The 23,657-nt window shown below is 53.3% G+C and overlaps 1 protein-coding gene across 1 annotated transcript in view; it reads left to right on the forward strand.

Moving 5' to 3' along the window:
• The window catches only part of Stx1a (syntaxin 1A), a 28,524-nt gene extending 8,040 nt beyond the window's left edge, over nt 1–20,484 (forward strand). The window contains exons 2-10 of the mRNA XM_028860658.2: nt 6,337–6,414; nt 6,697–6,796; nt 11,007–11,081; nt 11,801–11,874; nt 11,968–12,076; nt 12,541–12,614; nt 15,051–15,188; nt 18,303–18,413; nt 19,181–20,484. Of these exons, the coding sequence (XP_028716491.1) occupies nt 6,337–6,414; nt 6,697–6,796; nt 11,007–11,081; nt 11,801–11,874; nt 11,968–12,076; nt 12,541–12,614; nt 15,051–15,188; nt 18,303–18,413; nt 19,181–19,258 (837 nt within the window). The 3' untranslated portion in view covers nt 19,259–20,484. The remainder of the gene's footprint in view (nt 1–6,336; nt 6,415–6,696; nt 6,797–11,006; nt 11,082–11,800; nt 11,875–11,967; nt 12,077–12,540; nt 12,615–15,050; nt 15,189–18,302; nt 18,414–19,180) is intronic.
• Nucleotides 20,485–23,657: the final 3,173 nt, after the last annotated feature.

Below are 23,657 nucleotides of genomic sequence, written 5' to 3' on the forward strand. Positions count from 1 at the left end.
TTCTAGGCAGGGGCTCTACCATTGAGCCACACCCCAGCCCCTCACTGGGGGATTTTATTTTATTGTGTGTATATGTGTGTGTGTGTGTCTGTATGTGGATATATGCATAGGTGTGCAGGTATCTTAAGGTTCTAGAAGAGGGTGTCAGATCCCCTGGAGCTGGAGTTACAGGCCCTTGAGAGCTACCCAGTGTGGGTGCTGAGTACTGAACTCAGTCATCTGGAAGAGCAATATTGAGTTCTTAACTGCTGAGCCATTTTTCCAGCCCCCTGGAAATGGATTTTTTCACCCCTCCCCTAAAGGGTTCTGGATATGAATCGGGGTCAAAAACCAGGGGATAAGTAACAAAACTCATCAGGAAAAATCAAATGGTTAGGTTTTATCAAAGAGAGGAGGGATTGGGGATTTAGCTCAGTGGTAGAGGGTTCAGTCCTCAGCTCCGGAAAAAGAAAGAAAGAAAAAAGACAAAATAAAAAAAAAATTAAAAAAAAGAGGAAGAGCGTGGGGGAGGGGTCGTTGATCATACAGCTGCACAACTGTGATTCCGAATTTGGGAGGGTGGAGGCAAGAGGATTTCTGTGCATTCAAGGATAGCCTGGGCTACATAGCTAGACCCTGTCTCACAGGACAAAGCAGGAAGGAAAGAAGAAAGGAAGGAGATGTTTCCATGTTTCTGGTTTGGGGGCTCTTGGGCACAGGGGGATTCCAACCTGGGAGTTTGAGGAGATGGCTCTGAAGAAGGGCAGACCCAGACCCTGGCCAGATTGGCAGCAAGATTGGTTTCTGTGCACGTCTGCCTATCGGATGTGTGGCCTCGATCTCTGCTTGCCTTACGCCTCTAGCTCCAGCCTCCAGGTCAGAGGTCACCAAGTCCTTTCCCTTATCCTGCCCCTTCTATGTAGTGAAAGCTAGGACCCCACCTAGCTCCTTAATCATCCAAGAAATACCTGGCTGCTCATTTGATCTTGTTGTTTGTCTGTGACAGGGTCTCATGTAGCCCAGGCTGGCCCTAAACTTATTATGTAGCTACTGGCGATCTTAAACTCCTGATCCCCCTGCCTCCACCACCCCAAGTGCTAAGATTAGGAACACACACTACCACATTCGGTTTATTCGGTGCTGGGGGTTGAACCCAAGGCTTCATTCAGGAGAGGCAAGCACTCGGTCGGCTGAGTCATATTCCCTGGTGCCTGGGTAGCCACTCTGTGCTCGTGTGCCCTCCCCACCCCGGTCAAGACAACCAGGAAGAAGGCATGCCAGGAGAGCCAGGGCAGCCACGTTACCTGAGTCTGTGTTAGTCAAGGATATGTCTGGGAGGAAGATCGTGGCCTACACCTGTAAGCCTAGCACTGAGGAGACAGAGGCAGAGAGAAGGGATCGGAGGCCAGCCCTGTGTGTGGAGACCGTGGCTCAGGTGAAGCAAGAGTGGGAGGGGAAGCAAATGACGAAACAGGGTAGATCGGTCCTTCCTATGTCCTTGCTCTAACCTCGTGGACTGTGGGCAGGGGACAGTGTGGGCTTTTCCTTGGAAGAAAGTGTTACGTGACTATAACTTTTAAAAATTGTTTCCATTCTTTTCTTTTTCTCTGTATGCATCATGCGTCTCTCTCTTCCCTTCTCTCTCTCTCTCTCTCTCTCTGGTGTAGTATGGGGGTGTGCCCTTGTCATGGCTCCAGTGTTGATGTCCGAGGACAACTTTGTGTCGTTGGTTCTGTCCGTCCACCTTTCTGTGGGTTGTAAGGATCCAACCCAGGCCATCAGGTTTTCGGGGAGTGCTTTCACCTGCCGAGCCGGCTCGATAGTTCCCACCTTGTTTTTGAGGCAGGGTCTCTCCTGTTGTTTCAGCAGCTGGGCTGCTTACCTGTGTTTCCCGTGGGTTCTTCTGGCTCCACCTCCCTTCTCCCTGCAGGCATGCTAAGATCTCACATAATAGCCACTGCACCCATTTTTTCTTTTTTTAAATAAATACGGATTCCAGGAATTGAACCCAGGCCATTGAACTCAGGTCATCAGGGCAAGCTCTTTGACCTGCTGAGTTTTGCCAGCCCGCCCGGGATTGATCATCTGGCTATCTTAATAGAGTTAGACCATCTTGGTCATATTTTTTATTTTTTATTTTTTGATTTTTGATTTTTTTTCAAGACAGGGTTTCTCTGTGTAGCCCTGTCTGTCCTGGAACTCAGTGATCCTGTCTGCCTCTGCCTCCTGAGTGCTGGGATTAAAGATGTGTGCCAACCATGGCCCAGCTTGGTCAGCTTTTTTTGACAGCGCCCCGACTTCAGCAGATTCAGTTTGTGTACTGCCCTACAGAGGACGGAGGCCGAACAGAACAAGTCGAGGGCCTCCGGAGAAAGAAAGGATGCATGCTGGAGTTGAGAAGAGAAGGGCGGGAGAACGCAGGCGAGGCCGTCAGCGCTCTGATAGTGCCACCCTAGGGAGAAGGCATGGCCAGGTTCTTTATAGCGGAGAGCCGAACCCCAGGAAGGAGAGCAGGCCACCAACAGGGGGGCCTTCCAGAAATAGCCAGTGCTGCCTGGCAAGGGTAGTAATGGGGCATTCTGTCACAGGAGGTGACGGGGCGTGACTCCTCAGGTCCCTGAGGGGGTGGGGGGTGGGGGTGGGGAGGTGTCTGGCTGAGGCTCCCATCTGCATGTGAATAGGGTATGGGAATAGGGTATGGGAAACCGGAGGAATGAGGGGTTTATTGGATGGAGAGGTTCCCTGGTAGAGGCAGCGTCTGAGGGTAAGGGGATGGTTGGCTTCATGGAATCGGAAGTACAGGGGAAACAGAGTGGGTTGCAGGGGCAGGAAGACGTTCCCAGGAGCTGTAGGAGACTCCAGGATGTGGGTAGGAGAAGGAGACTGGTGCTAGCAAGAAGTCCTGAAGGAAGGAGGCAGTGATGGCTAGGTTTAACGATGTTGCTTGACACACCCTGGGAAGAGACTCAGTCCTTCAGATGGTCTGTATTGCCTTGGCCCATGGGCATGTCTGTGTTAAATTGATGCTGGGGAAAATGCTGCCCATTGTGGGTGGCACCATTCCTTAGGTCCTGAATGGAGTAAGAGTGGATGGTTGTGAGCCACCATGTGGGTGCTGGGAACCAAACTCAGGTCCTCTGCAAGAACAGCAAATGCTCTTAACCACTGAGCCGTCTCTCCAGCCCTTCTCTCTGCTCTTTACTGGATGTCATGTGACTGGCTGGCCCTCTCAAGCTCCCGCCATTGTGGCTTCTCCACAGTAATAGGCCGTAAACTGGAATTGTGAGCTAAAGTAAACCCTTGCCCGCTGAGGTGGTTTTCCGCAGGATTTCACAGTAGCTTGAGAGGAAGTGAAGACAGAAGCCAAGAGAACTTGAGAAGGTGTTTCCTATGGGCTCCCCCCTCAGGGTACTTGAGAACCATACTAGATTTGGGAGGTCAAATCCAAACCTTCTGATTGGCTGTGGGGCCACTCTGAACAGCACCTTCAGAATCTCTCCCAGGCCCTTCCTTCCCATCTTTGCCCTCATGGACAAGGTCTAGCCATACCCCTGCCAGGCTCCAGTCTAGCTCCAGCCCTTGGGAGGGGGTGGGAATGGCAGGACAGGCTCTAGAGAGGTCGAGTGCCTGTGTGAGGGATGGCAAAGTGAGGGACGGAGAAATACCAGCCCAGCCCCAGGAGTTCCAAGGGTAGAGCTGTGGGGCTCAGCAAGGCTGGCACCCAAGTTCTGAGGTACTTGGTTAGAGCCTAGGGTTATGTACATTCTAGGCTCTCTACCAACTGAGCTTTTTTTTTTTTAGTGTTATTTTTATTATTTAAAATTTTTTAATATATATGTATATCTTTGAGTGGGTATGTGCACTTGAGTGCAGGTGCCTACAGAGTCCAGAAGAGGGCGCCAGATCCCTTTGAGCTGGAGTGACAGGTGATTGTGAGCTGCATGTTGTGGGTGCTGGAAACCAAAATTTTGATCCTCTGTAAGAGCAATATGAGCTTTTAACTGATAAGCCATCTCTCCAGCCCTGTTTTAGTTTTTCGAGACAGGGTCTCATGTAACCCAAGCTGGCCTTGAACTCCCCAAATAGCTGGGGATGACCTTGACTCCTCCTCTTGCTTCAGCCTCTGGAGTGTTGTTGGGGTTACAGGCACATGCTAGCCTGCCCAGCTTTGGGTATTCCCAGATAAGGAAACTGGAAACTGGACATGGTGGTATATTGCTGTAATTCTAGCACCTAGGAGGTGAAAAAATCAGGAATTCAAGGCCACCTTCAGCTTCATATTGAATTGGTGGCTAGTTTGGCCTACATGAGACTCTGACCCAAAAATGAAAATAAAGGAGCCAGCAGGATGGTTCAGTGGGTAAAGGTGCTTGCTGCTAGGGTTCAAACCCCAGGATCCACATGATGGAAGGAGAGAACCAACTTCTACAATTTATTCTTTGACCTTCGGAGTGCAGGAGTATACCTACCCATGTATACCTGTGTATACCACAACTATATGTAATTTTTGTAACTGAAATGTTTTAAGTGAATAAGAAAAAAACAAAAGAGATGGGACATTCTCCACCTTTCCTGTCTTTTTCTGGGTCCCAGAGCTTGTCAGAGACTGAACGGCACACACCCCAATTCCACTGCTCAGGATCTGGCTAGCTGCATAGTGATAGGGAACAGAGCTCTTACAGGCGGTGCCATGCCTCAGTTTCCCTAAGGTGTGTCCTGTATGCCTCAACTCCACAGCCAGGAATGGCCCCTGAGTGTGACAAGAGTTCCCAGTGTCTCCTTGTCTATGGGTTGGGGGAGGGATGGCCACCTGGTGGAGTCCACAGGCACTCTGAGGAGAAGGAGCAGAGCGGGGGTTTATTTTAGCTGTCCGGGGGAGGAGGTGTGATCTCTAGATGGGAGGAGGCCCCTCAGCGCTGCCTCCAGAAAAGCTTCGAGCCACCCCCTCTTGCATTCGGTTGGGTCCTGCTTTGACTAGGTAATGGAACCCAAGAAAACGCCTGTGTCTTATTCTTCTAAGTTCTCTGCCCCTAGAGACAGTTATCACGATCCCCATTTCACCGAAGAGCATCAGTCTTGGAGGGGTGGTATGTCCCTGAGCCAAGCCTACTCATCGCCTCAACTTAAGGCATGTTGAGAGAGCAGGCAGTACCCTCTGTCATCAGGTACTGAGCAGTGACCCAAAGGTGACAGATAGCTCTTGTCCTAGCTCACATTAGTGTACCTTGGCTGTGGGGAAGGGACATTGAACCATCCGGCCCGTGACCCTGGCTGACTCCAGGTGTTGTTAAATAGGATGACCATGACCAGGGCTGGGGAGATGGCTCAGCAGTTAAAAATGCTTGCCACACAAGCAAGAGGACCTGAGTTCGGATCCCTGGAACCCATGTCATGTGAGTGTGGAAGCCTGCCTGTAATTCCAGCCTCAGAAGGGAGAGGCGGCCATCCCTAGAGCAAGGGGCCAGTAAGACTAGGCTGTATCTAATCAGCAGGCTCTGGGCTTGATTGAGAGACCCTTACTCGATCGATAAGGGGGGTGAGCAACTGAGGACATCAACTTCAGGCTTCCTCATGTATTTGCACCGCCACACATACAAATATACATACACACATGCACGTCACACACACACACACACACACACACACACACACACACACACACGAAAATGGAAAAGGAAAAAAAAATGACCATGGCCAGAAGACAAGCCTAGTTTAATTATTCCCTGGCTGGTAATTGTGGTTTTTATCTGGCTGCTTTTGGGACACTGGGACCAACAGGTCTTGGAAACTCTGAGCTCCGTTTTAATTGAGAAGCAGGCACGGTGGCACACACCCATAATCCCAGCACTTAGGAGGCTGAGGTAAGGTCAGGAGTTGAACCCTAGCCTGGCCTATAAAGTGAGACACTTGTCTAAACACAGAACAGAACCAACCATTGGGTCTGGAGAGTGGGAAGCCGTGGCTTGCAGGGCGTCTGTCTGTCAGGCAACTTTTGGAGACCCCAGTGGGACCCAGGGCTCAGTTAACTCGGGCAGCAACCTGCTGCTTGGCTTCAGGCTTAGGGACCACCGGCGTGGTGACCAAGTTTCATAGCTACTGGAAGGGGACATGACTGTCACCCCCTTGACACTTGACAGGCAGATCCTCTCTACTGTGCTGGGTGCCTGGGGATCCTCCAGGGGGCAGTGTGACTGGAAACCGGGGCACAGCTTGTCTGTCCTTGTTCCTGCCCAGAGACTCCCAAGAGGGCGATAAATGGCCAGAGAGCCTCATTGTGCCTGTGTGTGAAGAAGGTTCATCGTTAAGGGTCCCAGGGGACCCACACATGTCCACTCACATGTACATAACTTTGTCCAGGCCAAAGACAGCGATGACGATGACGACGTCACTGTCACCATGGACCGAGACCGCTTCATGGATGAGTTCTTCGAACAGGTAGGAACCAGCCTGCTCTTTACACCTGCTAGTCCTCACTTACGAGCTGGTGCAGGACTCCCTTACACCTAAGCCTCGCTCAGCCACTGCCCGCTCTCATCCCCCACCCCTCCACCCCACGCTCCAGCGTGAGCCAGTTTGAGGGTGGATAGGTTGGTGCTAAGCAAAGCAGAGTCCTTGCTTGGGTTTCCAGGAGCTGTCACCCAGCTCCCACTGCTGGCCCACCTTCCCTCTGATTCCCTACTCTGTTTTCCTCTAACCTCCCTGACCCGGGTCCCCCAGGTGGAAGAGATCCGGGGCTTTATCGACAAGATTGCCGAAAACGTGGAGGAGGTGAAGCGGAAACACAGTGCCATCCTGGCCTCCCCCAACCCGGATGAGAGTGAGTGAGAGTCCGAGGCCCAGCCGCCCTGCACTGGGGTGTGATGGGCCGTGGGGTGTTTGACCTTTCACGTGCAGAAGACAGGGCTCCTCGCACTGACCCAGGCCTGGAGTTGAACAAGTCCGAGTCTCCTGTCACTGGGAGACCTTGGCCTACTGTGAAGATTGCCATGGCCAGGGATGGTGGTACCCACCTGTGATCCCAGCAGGTGGTGGTTGGAAGGTCAGGAGTTCAAGGGCATCCTCTACTACAAAGAGAGTTCCAGGCGGTTTTCTCTAAGGGCACAGGGATGGCAGGCAGCTCTCCTGGGATGCTGGGAAGGAGGGTCCATGCATGGATGGATGGATGGATGGATGGATGGATGGACGGACAGACGGAGGGAGGGAGGAGGGAGGGAGGGAGGGAGGGAGGGAGGGAGGGGTGGGATAGGTAGATGGAGGGATGGGGTGAATAGATGGTGGATGGATGGATGGATGGATGGATGGATGGATGGATGGACGGATGGACAGGCAGAAGGACAAAGTAAGTTACCTGATGTTACCAGCCCAACCCCACCCTCCTTGACTCCCCAGGGAGCAGATGGGTACTGCCATCCCCGGCCATGGCAACTCTGAGGTGGCTCTGACAGAGCGGCCAAAGCTTCCTGTGAGATCTGGCGCCCTGCCAAATAGTATCCCAGAGCCCCACATTCTCACGGCTCCAGGAAGTCAGTCACCTGTCTCCCTTCACACAGGGAGCCTATGTGTATCTAGATCCTACTTGGCCCTAGACAGGGTCCCTTGACCTGGCCTTTGGTCTTCACACTCCTGTTGAGGTGTGTGTGTGTGTGTGTGTGTGTGTGTGTGTGTGTGTGTGTGTGTGATCGATGTGAGGTGTGAGTGGGTACATGTGCCCATATGTGGACATGCAGGCCCAGAGCAAGCTGTCAGGAGTTGTCTTTGTCCTCTTTTGCTTTTTATTTTGCTTGTGGGTTTGTTTTGTTTTGTTTTGAGATAGTGTCTCAACTGGGCGGTGGGCTGTGGTGGCACACACCTTTGATCCCAGCACTCAGGAGGCAGAGGCAGGTGGATCTCTTTGAGTCTTGGGCCAGTCTGGTCTACAGAGCAAGTTCCAGGTCAGCCAGGGCTGCACAGAGAAACCCTGCCTTGAAAAACCAGAGAGAGAGAGAGAGAGAGAGAGAGAGAGAGAGAGAGAGAGAGAGAGAGAGAGAGAGAGAGATATGGATGCAGCCCAAGCTGGCTTCTATTATTATTTATTATTATTATTAGATTTATTTTATATGCAGAGTGTCTCGCCAGCATGTATGTATGTGTACCACGTGTGTGTCTTGTGCCCATGGAGCTCAGAAAAGGGCACTGTGTCTCCTAGAACTGGATGGCTGTAAACTACCATGTGGGTGCTGGGAACTGAACCTGAGTCCTCCTAACCACTTGACCCATCTGTCCAGCTCTCTGTCTCTCTCTCTCTGTCTCTGTCTCTCTCTCTTTGGCTTTTCGAGACAGGGTTTCTCTGTGTAGTTTTGCTGCCTCTCCTGGAACTCACTCTGTAGACCAGGCTGGCCTCGAACTCACAGAGATCCTCCTGCCTCTGCCTCCCGAGTGCTGGGATTAAAAGCGTGTGCCACCGCCGCCTGGCTCCCTCTCTCTTTTTAAAAGTTGCATTTATTTATTTTATTTATAGGTGATTCTGGGGGTATGTGTGCCCTGAGCACATTCAGAGGCCAGTGTGAACTCCAGGGCTCAGTCCTCTCCATCCACAATGTAGGCTCTGAGTATTGAACTCAGGTTATCAGCCTTGGTGGCAAGCACCTTTACCTACTGAGCCATCTCATGGTGCCTACCCCCAGGCTGGTCTTGAACTCACTATGTTGTTGAGGATGACCTGATACTCCTGTCTCCACCTCTTTTTCTTTTTCTTTTCCTTTCTTTCTTTCTTTCTTTCTTTTTTTTTTTTTTTTTAAAAGACAGGGTTTCTCTGTGTAGCCCTGGCTGTCCTGGAATTCACTCTGTAGACCAGACTGGCCACGAACTCACAGAGATTTACCTGCCTTTTCCTGGGGTTAGAGGCTCGCACTACCCACCGCCTGGCTTGGCCTCCACCTCTTACGTGCTGGAATTATGGGCACGTGCCACCGTACCTGGTGCTCTGTTGGGACAGTGATTGCCACATTGATATTTAGCAGGGCCCAACCAAGACCCTCTGCCCTAGAGGGTTTCAACTGCAGGCCCACAGAGGCACTGACTGGCCAGTCCTCTGTCTCAGGGACCCAGGCTGGCCAGCCACTCATACGTGCCTGCCCTCCATGGTCACTAGTGGCTGGAAGCTTGCTATCCTGTCTTTCTGTGTCCTCTGGGAGGTCCCAGGCCCTGTGGCTCACAAAAGACAGGGAAAGGCTTTTGTGTCAAACATGTGTCCTGCATCCAGTACCCCTCACCCTCTGGGCCAGAATAAGGCTCCCTCTGGCCCTTTGGTTCAGGATGTCTGGACCAAGAGTTGAGATAGTAGCTGTTCTATACCTGCCCCCCCTGGGAAGGCAGATTGAAGCATTTGGCACCTAAGGAGACATCCTAGGAGGGGAGGGGAGGGAAGGACCACCCGGGCCATGGAAAGAGGGGGCAGTCATCTCACTTCATCCCTTTTCCTAAAGATTTGCCCCCGACGGCTGCGGTGATGTGCCTATCTATGTCTGTGATTATCTAGGTCACCGTGTGTCCTTGTGTGGGCTGCATAATATGGTAATTTTGTGGTGGGAAGAAAGCAGTGAGCTTTGGATGGAGTGCTTGGCTAGCATGCACGAAGTCCTGGGTTCAATCCCCAGCTCCCCGCAGTTGGGACATGGTGGCACGTGTCTGTAGCCATCCTAGCACTCTCATGGCTAGAGATGGGAGATTAGGAGTTCAAGTCCATCTTTGGCTGCACAGTAAGTTTTAGGATAGCCTGGGCTAGATGAGACTATATCTGAAGGAAGTGGGAGAGGGGACTGGCAAGGGGACCCCTCCAGCTGCTGGAGGTGGGGGTGGACACACCATCCTGGAACTACTCAGCTTCCTTTCTCAGCTCCCATGTGCCACCACTGTCCACACTTAGCCCTGTGTGGCCTACAGAGTGGGTATAGTTAGTTCCCAGGAGCCAGCAGGGCCACAGGGAGATTGCGGCCACTCATCAGGGGGAGAGGGCATGCCATGGGCATGCATGTCCGTGAGGCAGGACAGAGCTCAGGAGGAATATGGAAATTGGCAGTGGGTCGGGGGCTCTCCTGGATCAATGCTGCTTCTCGCTCCCCGGGGGCCGCCATCCGGCTGGGCTATTTTAGGTTTGAGCAAAAAAGGCTGAGACGGCAGGAGCAGCTGGTGACCAAGTTTCCTTTTGTTCGTGGGAGGAGGGCTCCCTCCTCCACTCTGCAGAGCCCCCCTGCGCTGCCCGCTCACATTCCACTTAGTAGGTGACCCTCCTGTCCTGGTAGATCACTGCTGTCACCCCTCAGCCCGAACCCCAGTGTGTATGGTACAAAAGGTGACAGCCAAGAGCCCGGTCCCAGTTTCTCCTGAAGAGAGGGTGGCACCGGTGGCTTCTTGGAAAGGCAGCAAGCTACGGCTAGGAGAAGAGCCACTGCCTTCTCTCACCTTTATTCACCTCTCATGACCCCTAGTGACCTGTCACCTCTGGGGCTACAAACCCTGGGGGGCGTATTACCCCTTTGAAACCGCTGCCTCCCACCGATGACGGTCGCTCTTGTCACAGCCACACGGGAGCTAAGCACCTAGGAGGGACAGCTTTGTGGGGAGTTCGAGGTCAGCTGTTGCTTGGGCTGCCCAGGCAAGGTGGCCCACCCTGCTGACCCCCTCCTGAGCCACCCCAGGTAAAGCCAGGTGAACCCAGCCCCACCCCACCCCAGCACCAGACAAGTACAGTCCTCGGTGCCGGTGCCGACTGCAGCCCGACCAGCCTTAAATTTAGCCCCATCTGTTATCTGCAGGGGATGGGGGAAGCGGCGAAGCAGGAAGGCGGCTTCTTGGAAGGCAGAGGGAGAGGGGGTGAGACTGTCGTTGAGGTGGCCTCGGCCTAGAATTGCAACTGTAGCCCAGGGAAAAGAGAAGACCACAAGGCCGGGGTTTGCCCAGCGCCGCACCCCCACCCCATCCCCGTGCTAGAGGCTGGGTCTGAACAAGGAAGAACAACCCATGTCTCCCCCCCCTCCCCGCCCCCATAGAGACCAAGGAGGAACTGGAAGAGCTCATGTCCGACATAAAGAAAACGGCAAACAAGGTTCGCTCCAAGTTAAAGAGTAAGTCGCCCTGGTGACTGGGGACGTGGCTCAGTTGGCACAGCCCAGCCTACATGCAGCCCTGAATTTGATTCACAGAACCCCGTAAGTTGGGTGTGGAGACTCACCCCTGTAATCTCCGAAAAGTGGAGATGTGAGGATCAAGAGTTCGAGGACAGCCTGGGCTGTATGAGAATTATGTAGAAATAATAAATTTTAAAAAGCCCCACCCGAAGAGGTGGTTGGCATTCCTGGACGCATGCAGTGACCACATGTTGCGTCTGTGTGCACGAACATGCATACATGTCCCATGGCCATGGCAGCTTAAGGGACATGTTCTGTCGGTGACAGACACTTGGTCCTCCTCTCTTTCCTGAAAAGAATCTGGGTGCACGCGTACGCGCGCGCGCACACAACACACACACACACACACACACACACACGCACACACACACACATGCACACACACACACCTGCCTTAGGGTATTCACAGGTGGGTGTGTGCGTTCACACAAATGTACACAGCTGCACACACTAACCAGCAAGAAGGACCACTATTGGCCCCACCTTCATTATTGTTTACAGTTTGCTTCCCATGTGACTCTCCATACCTTTTGACACAGCTGGAGGCCTCACCCCGGGAGCGGGGTGGGTGCTGAATCCTCCGCTTGTGGGTGGAACCGATGCATGGGGGGGGCTACTGCTTAGCCACCCCCTGACATCACCCCCACCCCACCCAGGCATCGAGCAGAGCATCGAGCAGGAGGAAGGTCTGAACCGCTCCTCCGCCGACCTGAGGATCCGGAAGACGCAGGTACAGCAGGATGGCGGGGGTGGGCGGGTCCCTGGGTCCCTGTGGAGCCGGACACCAACCGGCACACCTATCTCCCCGTCCCCGCCCCCCCAGCACTCCACGCTGTCGCGAAAGTTTGTGGAGGTCATGTCCGAATACAACGCCACGCAGTCTGACTACCGAGAACGCTGCAAAGGTCGCATCCAGAGGCAGCTGGAGATCAGTGAGCTGGGGGCAGGGTCCCGGCTGGGTGGGAGGGGCCTGTGGCTGAAGGAGTGCTTAGATGCGGCTTGTGGCTAGAGAGGCAGTTTGGGCTGGAGGGTTGGAGCCGCAAGCCGGGCCCGTGGTCGTGGTTGAAGCTCTGAAGTGGTGGTGGGTGTGGCCTGTGGCTAGGGGTGTGGTTTGGGCGGAGGGGTGGTTCCGTGAGTAGAGCCTGGGTATGGGGCTTGGGCTAGAGTCGGGTGGGTAGGACCTTGTGGTGCGTATATGGCCTGGGTTGGAAGGATGGAGCCATTGGTGAAGCTTGTGGCTAGAGATGTGGTTTGGGCTGGAGAGATGGGACCCATCCATAACAGCCTAGGGGTGGGGCTTGTAGCTAGAGGTGTGGTTGAGGGTGGGGCTTTGGCTAGGACTAGCCGCGACCTAGCTCCCTGGAGAGGGAAGGATAAAATGCACTCCCACCCACAGCCGGCAGGACCACGACCAGTGAGGAGTTGGAAGACATGCTGGAGAGCGGAAACCCTGCCATATTTGCCTCTGGGGTGAGTGGGAAGCCCTCCCCGGTTACCCATAAACCACATCCCTCCACACTAGGCCCAGTGTGTGCGCGCCAAAGCCAGGGTCAGGGCAGTGTTTGGATTTTAGAGAAAGCCTGAGTCTCGAGAGAAGGGAGGGGGCCTGGTTGAGGGTCCCATAAATGTCAGTGATAAAGGTGAAAAATCAAAATTTGTGTCCAGGTTGAGATGGCTCATCAGGGAAAGGAACTCGCTGCCAGGCCTGGCGAGCTGAGTTGGATTCCCTGGGATTCAAATGGTGGAAGCAGAGAACTAACTCCTGCAAATTGTCTATACACACACACACACACACACACACATTATACACATACATACATACATACACACCACAGGTACACACCTACCGTAGACACACACACACACACACACACACACACACACGCACGAGCACACACATGAATGTTTAAACAAACAAACAAACAAACAGGACTGGGCTGTAGCTCGGTTGTTAAAGTGCTTGTCTGCCACTCATGAAACCCTGGATTTAGTTCTTTTTTTTTCTGGCTCTTGCTCTGTAGACCAGGCTGGTCTCGAACTCGCAGAGATCGCCTGCCTCTGCCTCCTAGAGTGCTGGGATTAAAAGTGTGTGCCACCACCGCCCGGCTGGATTTAGTTCTTAGCACTTACTAAACTCCAGCGTGGTCGCAGGCCTGTAATTCCAGCACTAAAGAGTTAGAGGCCGGCCAGGCAGCGGCGACACACACCTTTCGTCCCAGCACTCAGGAGGCAGAGGCAGCGAATCTCTGTGAGTTCGAGGCCAGTCTTCTCTGCAGACCAAGTTCCTGTATAACAGTCAGGACTGTTACACAGAGAAATCCTGTCTCGAAAAAGGAAAAAGAAAGAGAAAGAGAGAGCGAGCGGCAGGGGAATCAGGAGTTGAAGGTTATTTGTGGCTGTATCGCCAGTGCCAGGTCAGCCTGGGATACACGAGATCCTGTCTCAAAGATGGTTCAGCAGGTAAAAACACTTGCCACCAAACCTAACTACCTGGGTTTGATGCCCAGGACTCTTTTTTTTTTTTCTTTTTTCTTCTTTTCTTTTTTTTTTTTTTTTTTTCCGAGACAGGGTTTCTCTGTGTAGCTTTGCACCTTTCCTGGATCTCGCTCTGTAGACCAGGCTAGCCTCGAACTCACAGTGATCCGCCTGGGATTAAAGGCGTGCGCCACTACCGCCCAGCACCCAGGACTCTCTTTATGAAAGGAGAAAATGGACTTCTTGTCTGGGTTCCACATATGTGCTATTGGGCATGCTTGCATGCACACATACATAGTTAATAAATAATGGTATACACACACACACACACACACACACACACATATATATACCATTATTAAATACTATATGTGTGTGTGGTGATAGGGTCTCACTATGTAACCCTGGCTGTCCTGGAACTCTTTGCATAGACCTGGCTGGTTTGGAACTCAGAGATTTGTCTATTTGTATGCTTGTGCCTCTCAAGTGCCGGGATTAAAGGTGTTCACTACCATCCCCGCCATAATGAAACAGTCACTTGCTGAGCACTCGCTGTGTGGGAGAGTGTCGGCAGCTCCTCGTTTCAGGCAGGAATTGAGTCACACAGAAGCTAATTAGCAATGGAGCCAAACAGGAGGTTGGAAGGGCTGTGGCTGCTGCTTCTGGGAAACCTGCTCATCCCTGCCGCCTTCCTCCTTGGCCCCTGTTCCAGCTTCATTTTTGTTGCTGTGATAAAATGGCCCTGTCAAAAAGCAACTCAGGGTAGAGGGGCCATGTTTCAGCTCATAGGAGCTTAAAGTAGTTAGTCACATCACAGCCAAAGCAGAGAGGAAATGAAGTTTGCGTGCTTAGTGCCCAGCGAGCTTCTGGGTAGGGAATGGTGTCACCCACAGTGGGCTGGGTCTTTTACCTAAGCTGACTTGGACAATCTTCATTGAGATGAGACTCTTCCCGGGTGATTCTAGGTTATGTCAAATTGATAAAACCAACCTTTGAACCTGGAGAAATGACCGTGGTTAAAGGTCCTTGCTGCAGCCGGGTGGAGGTGGCGCACGCCTTTAATCTCGGGAGGCAGAGCCAGGGGGATCTCTGAGTTCGAGGCCAGCCTTGTCTACAGAGTGAGTTCCAGGACAGGCTACAAAACTACACAGAGAAACCCTGTCTTGAAAAACAAAACAAAAAAAGAGTCCTTGCTGCTCTTCCAGAAAACATGAGTTCATTTCCCAACACCCATGTCTGACAGCTCATAACCGCCTGTCACTCCAGCTCTAGGGGCTCCAGCACCCTCTTCTGGCCATCACAGGCACTGCACTCATATACCCAAACAAACACATAAATTGGAAAAAAAAAAAATGACAGCCTCTCCACTCTCCCAGTCCTGGTCTCCAGTCCCTCTCCTCAGCATCAGGGTCCCGCTGCTCTACTCCCTAGATCATCATGGACTCCAGCATCTCGAAGCAGGCTCTGAGTGAGATCGAGACCAGACACAGTGAGATCATCAAGCTAGAGAACAGCATCCGGGAGCTCCACGATATGTTCATGGACATGGCCATGTTGGTGGAGAGCCAGGTGAGTGCCCTCGTCGCCGATGTTAGGACCTCCGGCTCCCAGCAGCACCCAGGATCACACTCACCCCCTTCCCTTTTCACCCAACACGCTGCTCTGCCCGGGAGGGACAGTGTCTTCAGGTAACCATAGACGGTTTTAAGGACCTCCAGGGATCCTGCTGCATGCCTCTGCTTGGCTCCCCAGGCCCCGCATGGCCCCACCCCTCACCCCGGCCCTGTCCTGGCTTCACAAACTATGCTAGGGGCCACTGTGGACTGGCTGCCTTGCTAGGAGCAGAAGGCGTAGCGGTGAACAAGACAACTGAGCATTGCTTACAGGAGTGAATGGCTACTGGTTGAGAAAGGAAAGCACAACATCTCTGTAGAATAAATGGAATGTTCTCCAGTGTGCTGGGAGCTCAGGAGAGTCCTAGGTAGGCATGTTCATCGCGTGGCTTGTGAGCCGCAGGAGACCTGGGATAGTTATGAATGAGGCCTAACACAAAAATCATAAACTACAGCTTGAGATTGTAGGTATGCACAGGGGTGTGTGTGTGTGTGTGTGTGTGCCTTATTTCTTTGAGACAAGGTCTCTCACTGAATCTGGAACTCACCAAATCAACCTGACTGGCTGGCCAGTGAGCCTCAAATCTTCATTTCTGGCTCCCAGAACTGGGGTTAGAGGCATGGGCCTCTATGGCTTTTTACACCGGTGCTTTTTCCAGGGGATCCAAACTGAGGTGCTTGTCAACTTGGTTGAGCCGTCTCAACGTAATTACCTGACAACTACCTTCCAAATTTGTCTTTTCCTTCCTTCTTTCTTTCTTCTTTTTTTTTTCTATTTTGTTTTGTTTTGTTTTGTTTTGAGACAGCATCTTGCTATGTAGACCAGGTTGGCCTTGAACTCATAGACATAGAGAGCCAACTGCTTCTGCCTCATGAGTACTGAAATTAAAGGCTGTGCCCAGGTCCTGACACATAGTCAGGACTTCATCCACTCAGGGCTTCCTCTGCTCCACACAAAGGGACCAGCTAGGAAGAGCTCCCGTGAGAAATGAGGAGCAGCCCCCGGCTGAGGGCCCTGAGGTGCCCAGCACTCAGCAGGAGGCTGGGCTTGAGGAGAAAGGAGGTCTGTGGGACCCAGGGAGTGGTCAAGGCCAAGCCTAAGTTGGAGACAGATGAGGTAGGAAACCTGTTGGTGCTGAATACCATTGAGCATATTTTGTTTTGGGGACAGGGTCTCATATGTGCCATGCCAGCCTCAAACTTGATATGTAGCATATGATGACCTTGAACTTAAAAAAAAATATTTTAATGTGTATGGGTATTTTGTCTGCATACACATCTGTGCTTTATGTGCCTGGGGCTGACGGAGGTCAGAAGAGGGTGTCTGATCCCTGGAGTTGGGGTTATGGATGGCTGTGAGCTGCCCTGTGGGTGCTGGGAGTTGAACCAGTGTCCTCTGCAGGAGCTGCCAGTGCTCAGAACCACTGAGCCGTGTCTCAGTCTAACCTTCAATATTTTTATGAAAAACAAAACCCTTTTTACATCTGTGTGTGTGTGTGTGTGTGTGTGTGTGTGTGTGTGTGTGTCTGCCTGTCTGTGTCCATTTGTACTTGTGGGAGTCAGTTCTCTCCTTCAATTATATGGGCCAAGGGTTGAACACAGGCTTGGGGGCGATCAGCTTTATCTGCTGAGCCATCTCAGGTCCTGGACCTTGAACTACCTATCTTCTTGACTCTACTTCCCAAATGATGGGATCACAGGTGTGCGCTACTGTATTCCGTTGACAATGGCTGGAGATCAAACGTGAGACATCCTGCATTCTAGGCAACCACTGTAGCGACTGAGCTACATCTCCAGCCCCCTGACCCCCCCCCCTTTTTTTTTCTTTTTTGAGACAGTGTTTTTCCATGTAGCTTTGGTGCCTGTCCTGGAACTCACTCCGTAGACCAGGCTGACCTTGAACTCAGAGATCCGCCTGCCTCTGCCTCCCGAGTGCTGGGATTAAAGGCGTGCGCCACCACAGCCCTTATGAGACAGTCTTCCATGGCTGGCCTCAAACCTAGGGCATTCCTCCACCCTCAGCCTCCGGAGTGGTGGCTTACAGGTCTAAGTCACCTTGTCTGGCTTTGTTGATGTGGATTTTGCCGTTGTTGACTTTTAGTTTTGTTCTTTGGCCTTTGTGTGACAGTCTTGCTGTTCAGCACGAGCGGGGCTTTGATCCTGGCTCAGCCTCCTCAGTTCTAGAGTATTTTAGCTGTTCACCACACCTGGCTTTCTTGAGGTTCTGTTGCTGTTGTTTGTTTTTTGTCTGTTTTGGTCATTTTGTTGTTGTTGTTGAGGGGTTGTTGTGTGTTTTGTGATTTCTTTTACCTTTGTAAGGAAGGGTCTTGCTATGTAGACCAGGCTAGCCTTGAACTCTTGATCCTCTTGCCTCAGCTTCCGGAGTGCTAGGCTCACGAGTCGTACCCGGCTACGCTAGGGGTTCTACGGTAGGCATGGCGTAGCCTTAAGTCCTGGGGAGGACTGAGGAGGCCGCTGCTGTGTCCTGGTGAGAAGCTATGAGGAGAAGGTGTCATCTTTAGACTGAAACACAACATTGCTGTGAGTCTTGTTGGGCAGTGTCACGGTCAGATGAAGAACAATGGGACCCAAAGAGGACTATAGGACTGGCCAAAGGGTCTCAGAGTTTGAAGACAGCAGACATTGAGAGCTTCATGGAACTGGCCCCCTAGGGAAAGAGTAAGAGGCGTGCCCATGTTCACCTGGTAAACCTTGGCCAGGGCAGGCTCAGGCTGCAGTCCACTTATTCCTGCCCTGCCTTTGCCCGGCATTGTCCACTTCCTGGGGTCACAGCTGACCACCCTTCGCATGGTCCTCACCCTTGCCTGGCACTGCATGGACAGTTTCACCCCCAGAATGGCCGCTGTTTGGGAAAGGCGGGAGCTACTCCTGGCTTGTCTTGTACTCACGATGCCCTGGCCTGGTGGCACAGGTGAGAAGCTCCGTGCCCTCCTCACAGCTCTCTCTCTCTCTCTCTCTGACTTCAGGGTACTTTCCCGAATCCCTACCCTCAGCTCCCTTCTGGTTCTGAGGAGGGAGGCCTGGACCTTGGGTCCCCCTGGTCCTGCAGGGGGAGATGATTGACAGGATCGAGTACAATGTGGAGCACGCTGTGGACTACGTGGAGAGGGCTGTGTCTGACACCAAGAAGGCCGTCAAGTACCAGAGCAAGGCGCGCAGGGTCAGTGGCCAGCTCTGTCCAAGCCCATGCATGCCCCGGAGAGCCACCAGACTGAGATGCTCCTCCCCACCTGCCTCAGTCCCGTTTTCAGAATCTCCAGCCATAGCCTTCACCTCTCCATCAACAATCCTTCCTAGGCCATCACCCGCCCCTAGTCCTGACCCTCCAGATCTCAACCCTCATTTTGATTTTTGGTTATTGGGTTTTTTTTTTATATTGCGGGGGGGGGGGGTGGAACCCAGGATCTAGCACATGCTAGACAAAAGCTCTACCACTGACCACATCCCAGCCCCTCACTGGGGGATTCTAGGCAGGTGCTCTACCACAGAGCCACACCCCAGCCCCTCACTGGGGGATTCTAGGCAGGAACTCTACCACTGAGCCACACCCCAGCCCCTCACTGGGGGATTCTAGGCAGGAACTCTACCACTGAGCCACACCCCAGCCCCTCACTGGGGGATTCTAGGCAGGGGCTCTACCACTGAGCCACACCCCAGCCCCTCACTGGGAGATTCTAGGCAGGGGCTCTACCACTGAGCCACACCCCAGCCACTCACTGGGGGATTCTAGGCAGGGGCTCTACCACTGAGCCACGCCCCAGCCCCTCACTGGAGGATTCTAGGCAGGTGCTCTACCACTGAGCCACACCCCAGCCCCTCACTGGGAGATTCTAGGCTGGCACTATTATCCAGCCCCAGCCTCATGCTGGTCTCTCCTTCACTGTGCCCTTGCGGCTCCTCTGAGGTCTACCCTTTGTCTCCCTGCAGAAGAAGATCATGATCATCATTTGCTGTGTGATTCTGGGCATCGTCATCGCCTCCACCATCGGGGGCATCTTTGCATAGAGACCGGCCCCACCCACCTCTCCACTCTGGATGGGTCTCCCTGAGGAGGCCCCTGGCTGCTGCGTCTGGCCGGGAGCCCTTCCCCTCCCCTCCCACCCTGCTCCCTCTCTGCCACGAGGCTCCCGTCCCCACCACCCTGCCCCAAGCCGTGTCGTGTGCATGATCTTGTGACAGTGTGCGTCTGTTCAGGAGGCAGAGGGGAGCAGGATCGGAACGGCCAGAGGGGCTGGGTTACAGGTCAGTGTGGGCAAGACTTGGGCCCTGGCCAGGTCCGCCTTTCTCCAGGCCCGAAGTCTACCCTCCTCTGGGACTCGGGCTCCTTTCTGGACGGCAACCTTGCCCTCACCTGCCCTGCCCTCTGGCTTCTTCAGCTCTCCCCACCATGCCAAGGCACCTGGAGGGTGGGGACCAGCTGGTCACATGGTGCTGCTTTTCAGGTTAGGGGAGAGGGTGTCCCAAGGGGTAGCCCAGCACTGAAGTTCTTTGTGAGCTTAACCACTGCCAGGAGGCTCAGGGGCCATGGCTGCTGGTGTGGTAGGAACACCCAGTGTCCCCACTTGGAGCAAAGCCTGACAATGGCTCTGGCCTCAGCTGCCCGTACCACAGCCCTGGGGGTCATGTCCCTGAGCTGGGCCTCAGCCTGGTGGACTTGCACAGGAAGTTTGGTGGGACCCTCTCCAGCCTTGCTTGTAGCTGAGAGGTGGAGCAGACCCCAGGCCTCTGCCCACAGTCTCTAACAGGCATGTCGAGTCGTCGCGGCCAGAGTTGCATGTTGGGGACGGTGGTCCCCTGCCCTCTCTATGCTCCGTAAAGCCAGGTGTCACTTTGGGCCTGCAGTCTCGCCCTGCTCTGTCTCCCACTGATGTGCCACGTGGTGTCAGGTGTCCTGGATGCAGTATTCAGCAGCCAGCTGGGGAGGGGGGGGGCCCACTTCTCTCCCCTGCCATCTTGGGGCTTCTCAGAGTCAAAAAAAAAATTGTACCCCCTGCCCCAGGAACCCTTTCTCATGCACAGGCCAGGAGTGTGCATGCGTGTGCATGCCGCGGGAGCTGGGGCCGTGTCTGTGTGCCCCCGTCCCTCAGCTTTGCTCCTGCCCAGTGACTGACCACCGTCATGCTGCCTTCTCTCACGGCCCCTCCCCCCACCCCTTCACCAAAGGTCTTGGTACAACCAGCTGCCCATTTTGTGAGATTTTTATGTAGAATAAACATTTGTATCTGTAGTGAGCCTCTGTTTGCAACTTTTTTTTTTTCCTTCGGGGATAAGGGATCAACCCTGTGGGGACCGAAGGGGAAGGGGCTCAGAGATGGAGGGTCCCACCCTTCCCCCAATACACAGGCCTTGAACTATCTCTGGGTGGTCAGTGGGTAACATCTGGGCTTTCCCGAGACAGTCCCGAAACCCCACCCTTACCTAGGGGAGCGCTGGCGCCCTCGCTCATCAGAGGCGTGGCTTCAGATCTTTTCATCTGTGGGAAGGTTTTGTCAGCATGCATGTGTGTGCCTGGGGCCTGCAGAGGTCACACGAGTGGGTTGGATCCCCTGCAGCTGGATGTATGGATGGTTGTTAGCCACCATGTGGGTGCTGGGAACCAGTTCCAGTTTCTCTACACAAACCAATGTTCTTAACCACTGGGCCATCTCTCCAACTCCCAGATCTTTTTCTTTTTTCTTTTTTCTTTTTTGGTTTTTTCGAGACAGGGTTTCTCTGTGTAGCTTTGCGCCTTTCCTGGAGCTCACTTGGTAGCCCAGGCTGGCCTCGAACTCACAGAGATCCGCCTGCCTCTGCCTCCCAAGTGCTGGGATTAAAGGCGTGTGCCACCAACGCCCGGCCCTGATCTTTTTCTTTTTTAAGTTTTGTGTAAGACAGGGTCTCACTAGGTAGCCCTTACTGTTCTGGAACTTACTACATAGACCAGGCTGACTTCAAAGTCAGAGAGATCCACTGCTTTGCTCGGCTTCCAGTAAGCCACTAAGCCTGACTGACCCCCTCAGTTCAAATCCAACCGACTCCCGAAGTTCTCCTCCAACCTCCACACAGGCACAGTAACACACAAGTAAAAATTTACATATATATATTTTTTTCACCTTGTGAAAGGATGATAAATGGTGCTGGTGGCAGCACTGGTTACCGCTGAAAGGTCATGGTCACGAAAGAACCCAGTGTTAGTTTCCAGAGTTTTATTAGGAGGGAAAACGGGGGGAGGGGAGAGAGGAGAGCCGGGCTTGGAAAGAGAGAAAGATGGTGGAGGGGAGGGGAGCAGAGCAAAGAGAGTGTGGGGTCTGCATCCGGCTTTTAAGGCACAAATTGTGTGACCACACCATGCGTAAGTAGTCACCGGTGCACACTGATGACGTAAGACACAAGGCCTTTTGCTTAACTCCTGAATTGAGCATGTACAGTCATGTAGCTAGAGTGAGGGCCGAATTCTAACACCTTGAGAAACAAGTTACACACAAAGCTGACGTGTGTTGGCTTGAGGCAGGCGCCCCTTCCGGGATTAAAAGGGAGGGAGCGCCACCATGCCCGGCTGTTTCTGTATATGTGTGTGAGTGTGTCTGTCATATGAGTGCAGTGCCTGTGGAGGCCAGAAGAGGGCGCTGGGTCCCCTGGCGCTGGAGTTATGGGTGGTTATGTGGGCCGTAGAAACCGAACTCAGGTCCTCTGGAAGAGAAGTACATGCTCTTAACCACTGAGCCACCTCTCCAGCTCCTTAAAAAAAGTACATGGGCTGGAGAGATGGCTCAGAGGTGAAGAGCACTGGCTGCTCTTCCAGAGGTCCTGAGTTCAATTCCCAACAACCACATGGTGGCTCACAACCACCTGTAATGAGATCTGGCGCCCTCTTCTGGTCTGCAGGCATACATGCAGACAGAACACTGTACATAACAAGAAAATCTTAAAAAACTAAAGTGCGTATGTGTGCCTGAGTGTGCCTGAGTGTGTGCGCATGTGTGCGGGGGTCAAAGGACAACTTTGGGCGTGGTTCCTCACCTCTACCTTGTACAAGGCGGGGTCATCTGTCCACTGTGTGCAGCTGACCCCGAGTTTCAGGGCATCCTAACTAGCATGGCAGCACTGCTGCTTCACTGGGTTTGGAATCGGAATTCCTCATTTGCACGGCAAGAACCGTACCTACTGAGCGAAGGTCTCGGAGCTGGTCCCTAGGAGACGCCACTCTAGGGGTTAAGGCCTTAGGCCCCTCGGCCTCCCTGGTCAGTGCCTTCCTGCTATGCCATGTCCAGATGTAGCCTCCCCCTGGGGCTCACAGAACATATCCATCAAATAGCCTCAGCCTGGTGGACGCCACACATCCCAGAGCAGGACTGTCCAGACAGCCCGACGCTACCAAGTGCGAAGACAATTGACACCTCCCACCCGAGGCCAGGGACTTAAAGAGTGGCGGAGACCCAACTGTGCCTCCCACAAGCTGCAAGAATGCTTCTGTCCATTCTAGGTCTTTAAGTCCAGTCCCTGCCTGGGAGCCAGGCAGTGGTCCCCAACATAGCAACCTGAGACACAGATTAATATAGAGCCAGGGACACCAGTTACTTAGAAAGTTATTTAATGCATTTAAGACAAAATAAAACATCCTTAGAAATTTTTTTCTTTTTAGTTTTTTCAGACAGATTTTTTGCTCTGCAGCCCAGACTGGCCTGGAACTTTCCATCTTGCTGCCTCAGCCTCCCAGAGGGTGTTGGGATTTCAGGATCTGGGCTGCCAAACCCAAATCCTTGAAACTCTTTTAGTGAAAAAAATATTTTGAGAAATTCACAACTTTTCTAAAATACTATGTTGCTAGCTGCTGAGGTAAACAGTTCAATCTAGAAAATTCCTCAGAGGCAGGACCTAGGTTGGACAGCTACCAACCACTGAAGGGAGTGGGTGGCCAGGGCCATCTGCAGGACTGGATGCAGGTGTGGGTGGCCTGGGCCATTGCAGGACTGGATGCAGGTGTGGGTGGCCCGGGCCGTTGCAGGACTGGATGCAGGTGTGGGTGGCCAGGTCCATCTGCAGGACTGGATGCAGGTGTGGGTGGCCAGGTCCATCTGCAGGACTGGATGCAGGTGTGGGTGGCCAGGTCCATCTGCAGGACTGGATGCAGGTGTGGGTGGCCAGGGCCCACCTGCAGGACTGGATGAGGTGTGGGTGGCCAGGGCTCCATCTGCAGGACTGGATGCAGGTGTGGGTGGCCAGGGCCCATCTGCAGGACTGGATGCAGGTGTGGGTGGCCAGGGCCCACCTGCAGGACTGGATGCAGGTGTGGGTGGCCAGGGCCCACCTGCAGGACTGGATGCAGGTGTGGGTGGCCAGGGCCCCGTCTGCAGGACTGGATGCAGGTGTGGGTGGCCAGGGCCCCGTCTGCAGGACTGGATGCAGGTGTGGGTGGCCAGGGCCC

Source organism: Peromyscus leucopus, chromosome 23 (assembly GCF_004664715.2).
Source record: "Peromyscus leucopus breed LL Stock chromosome 23, UCI_PerLeu_2.1, whole genome shotgun sequence".
In the NCBI taxonomy this organism is placed as follows: domain Eukaryota; kingdom Metazoa; phylum Chordata; class Mammalia; order Rodentia; family Cricetidae; genus Peromyscus; species Peromyscus leucopus.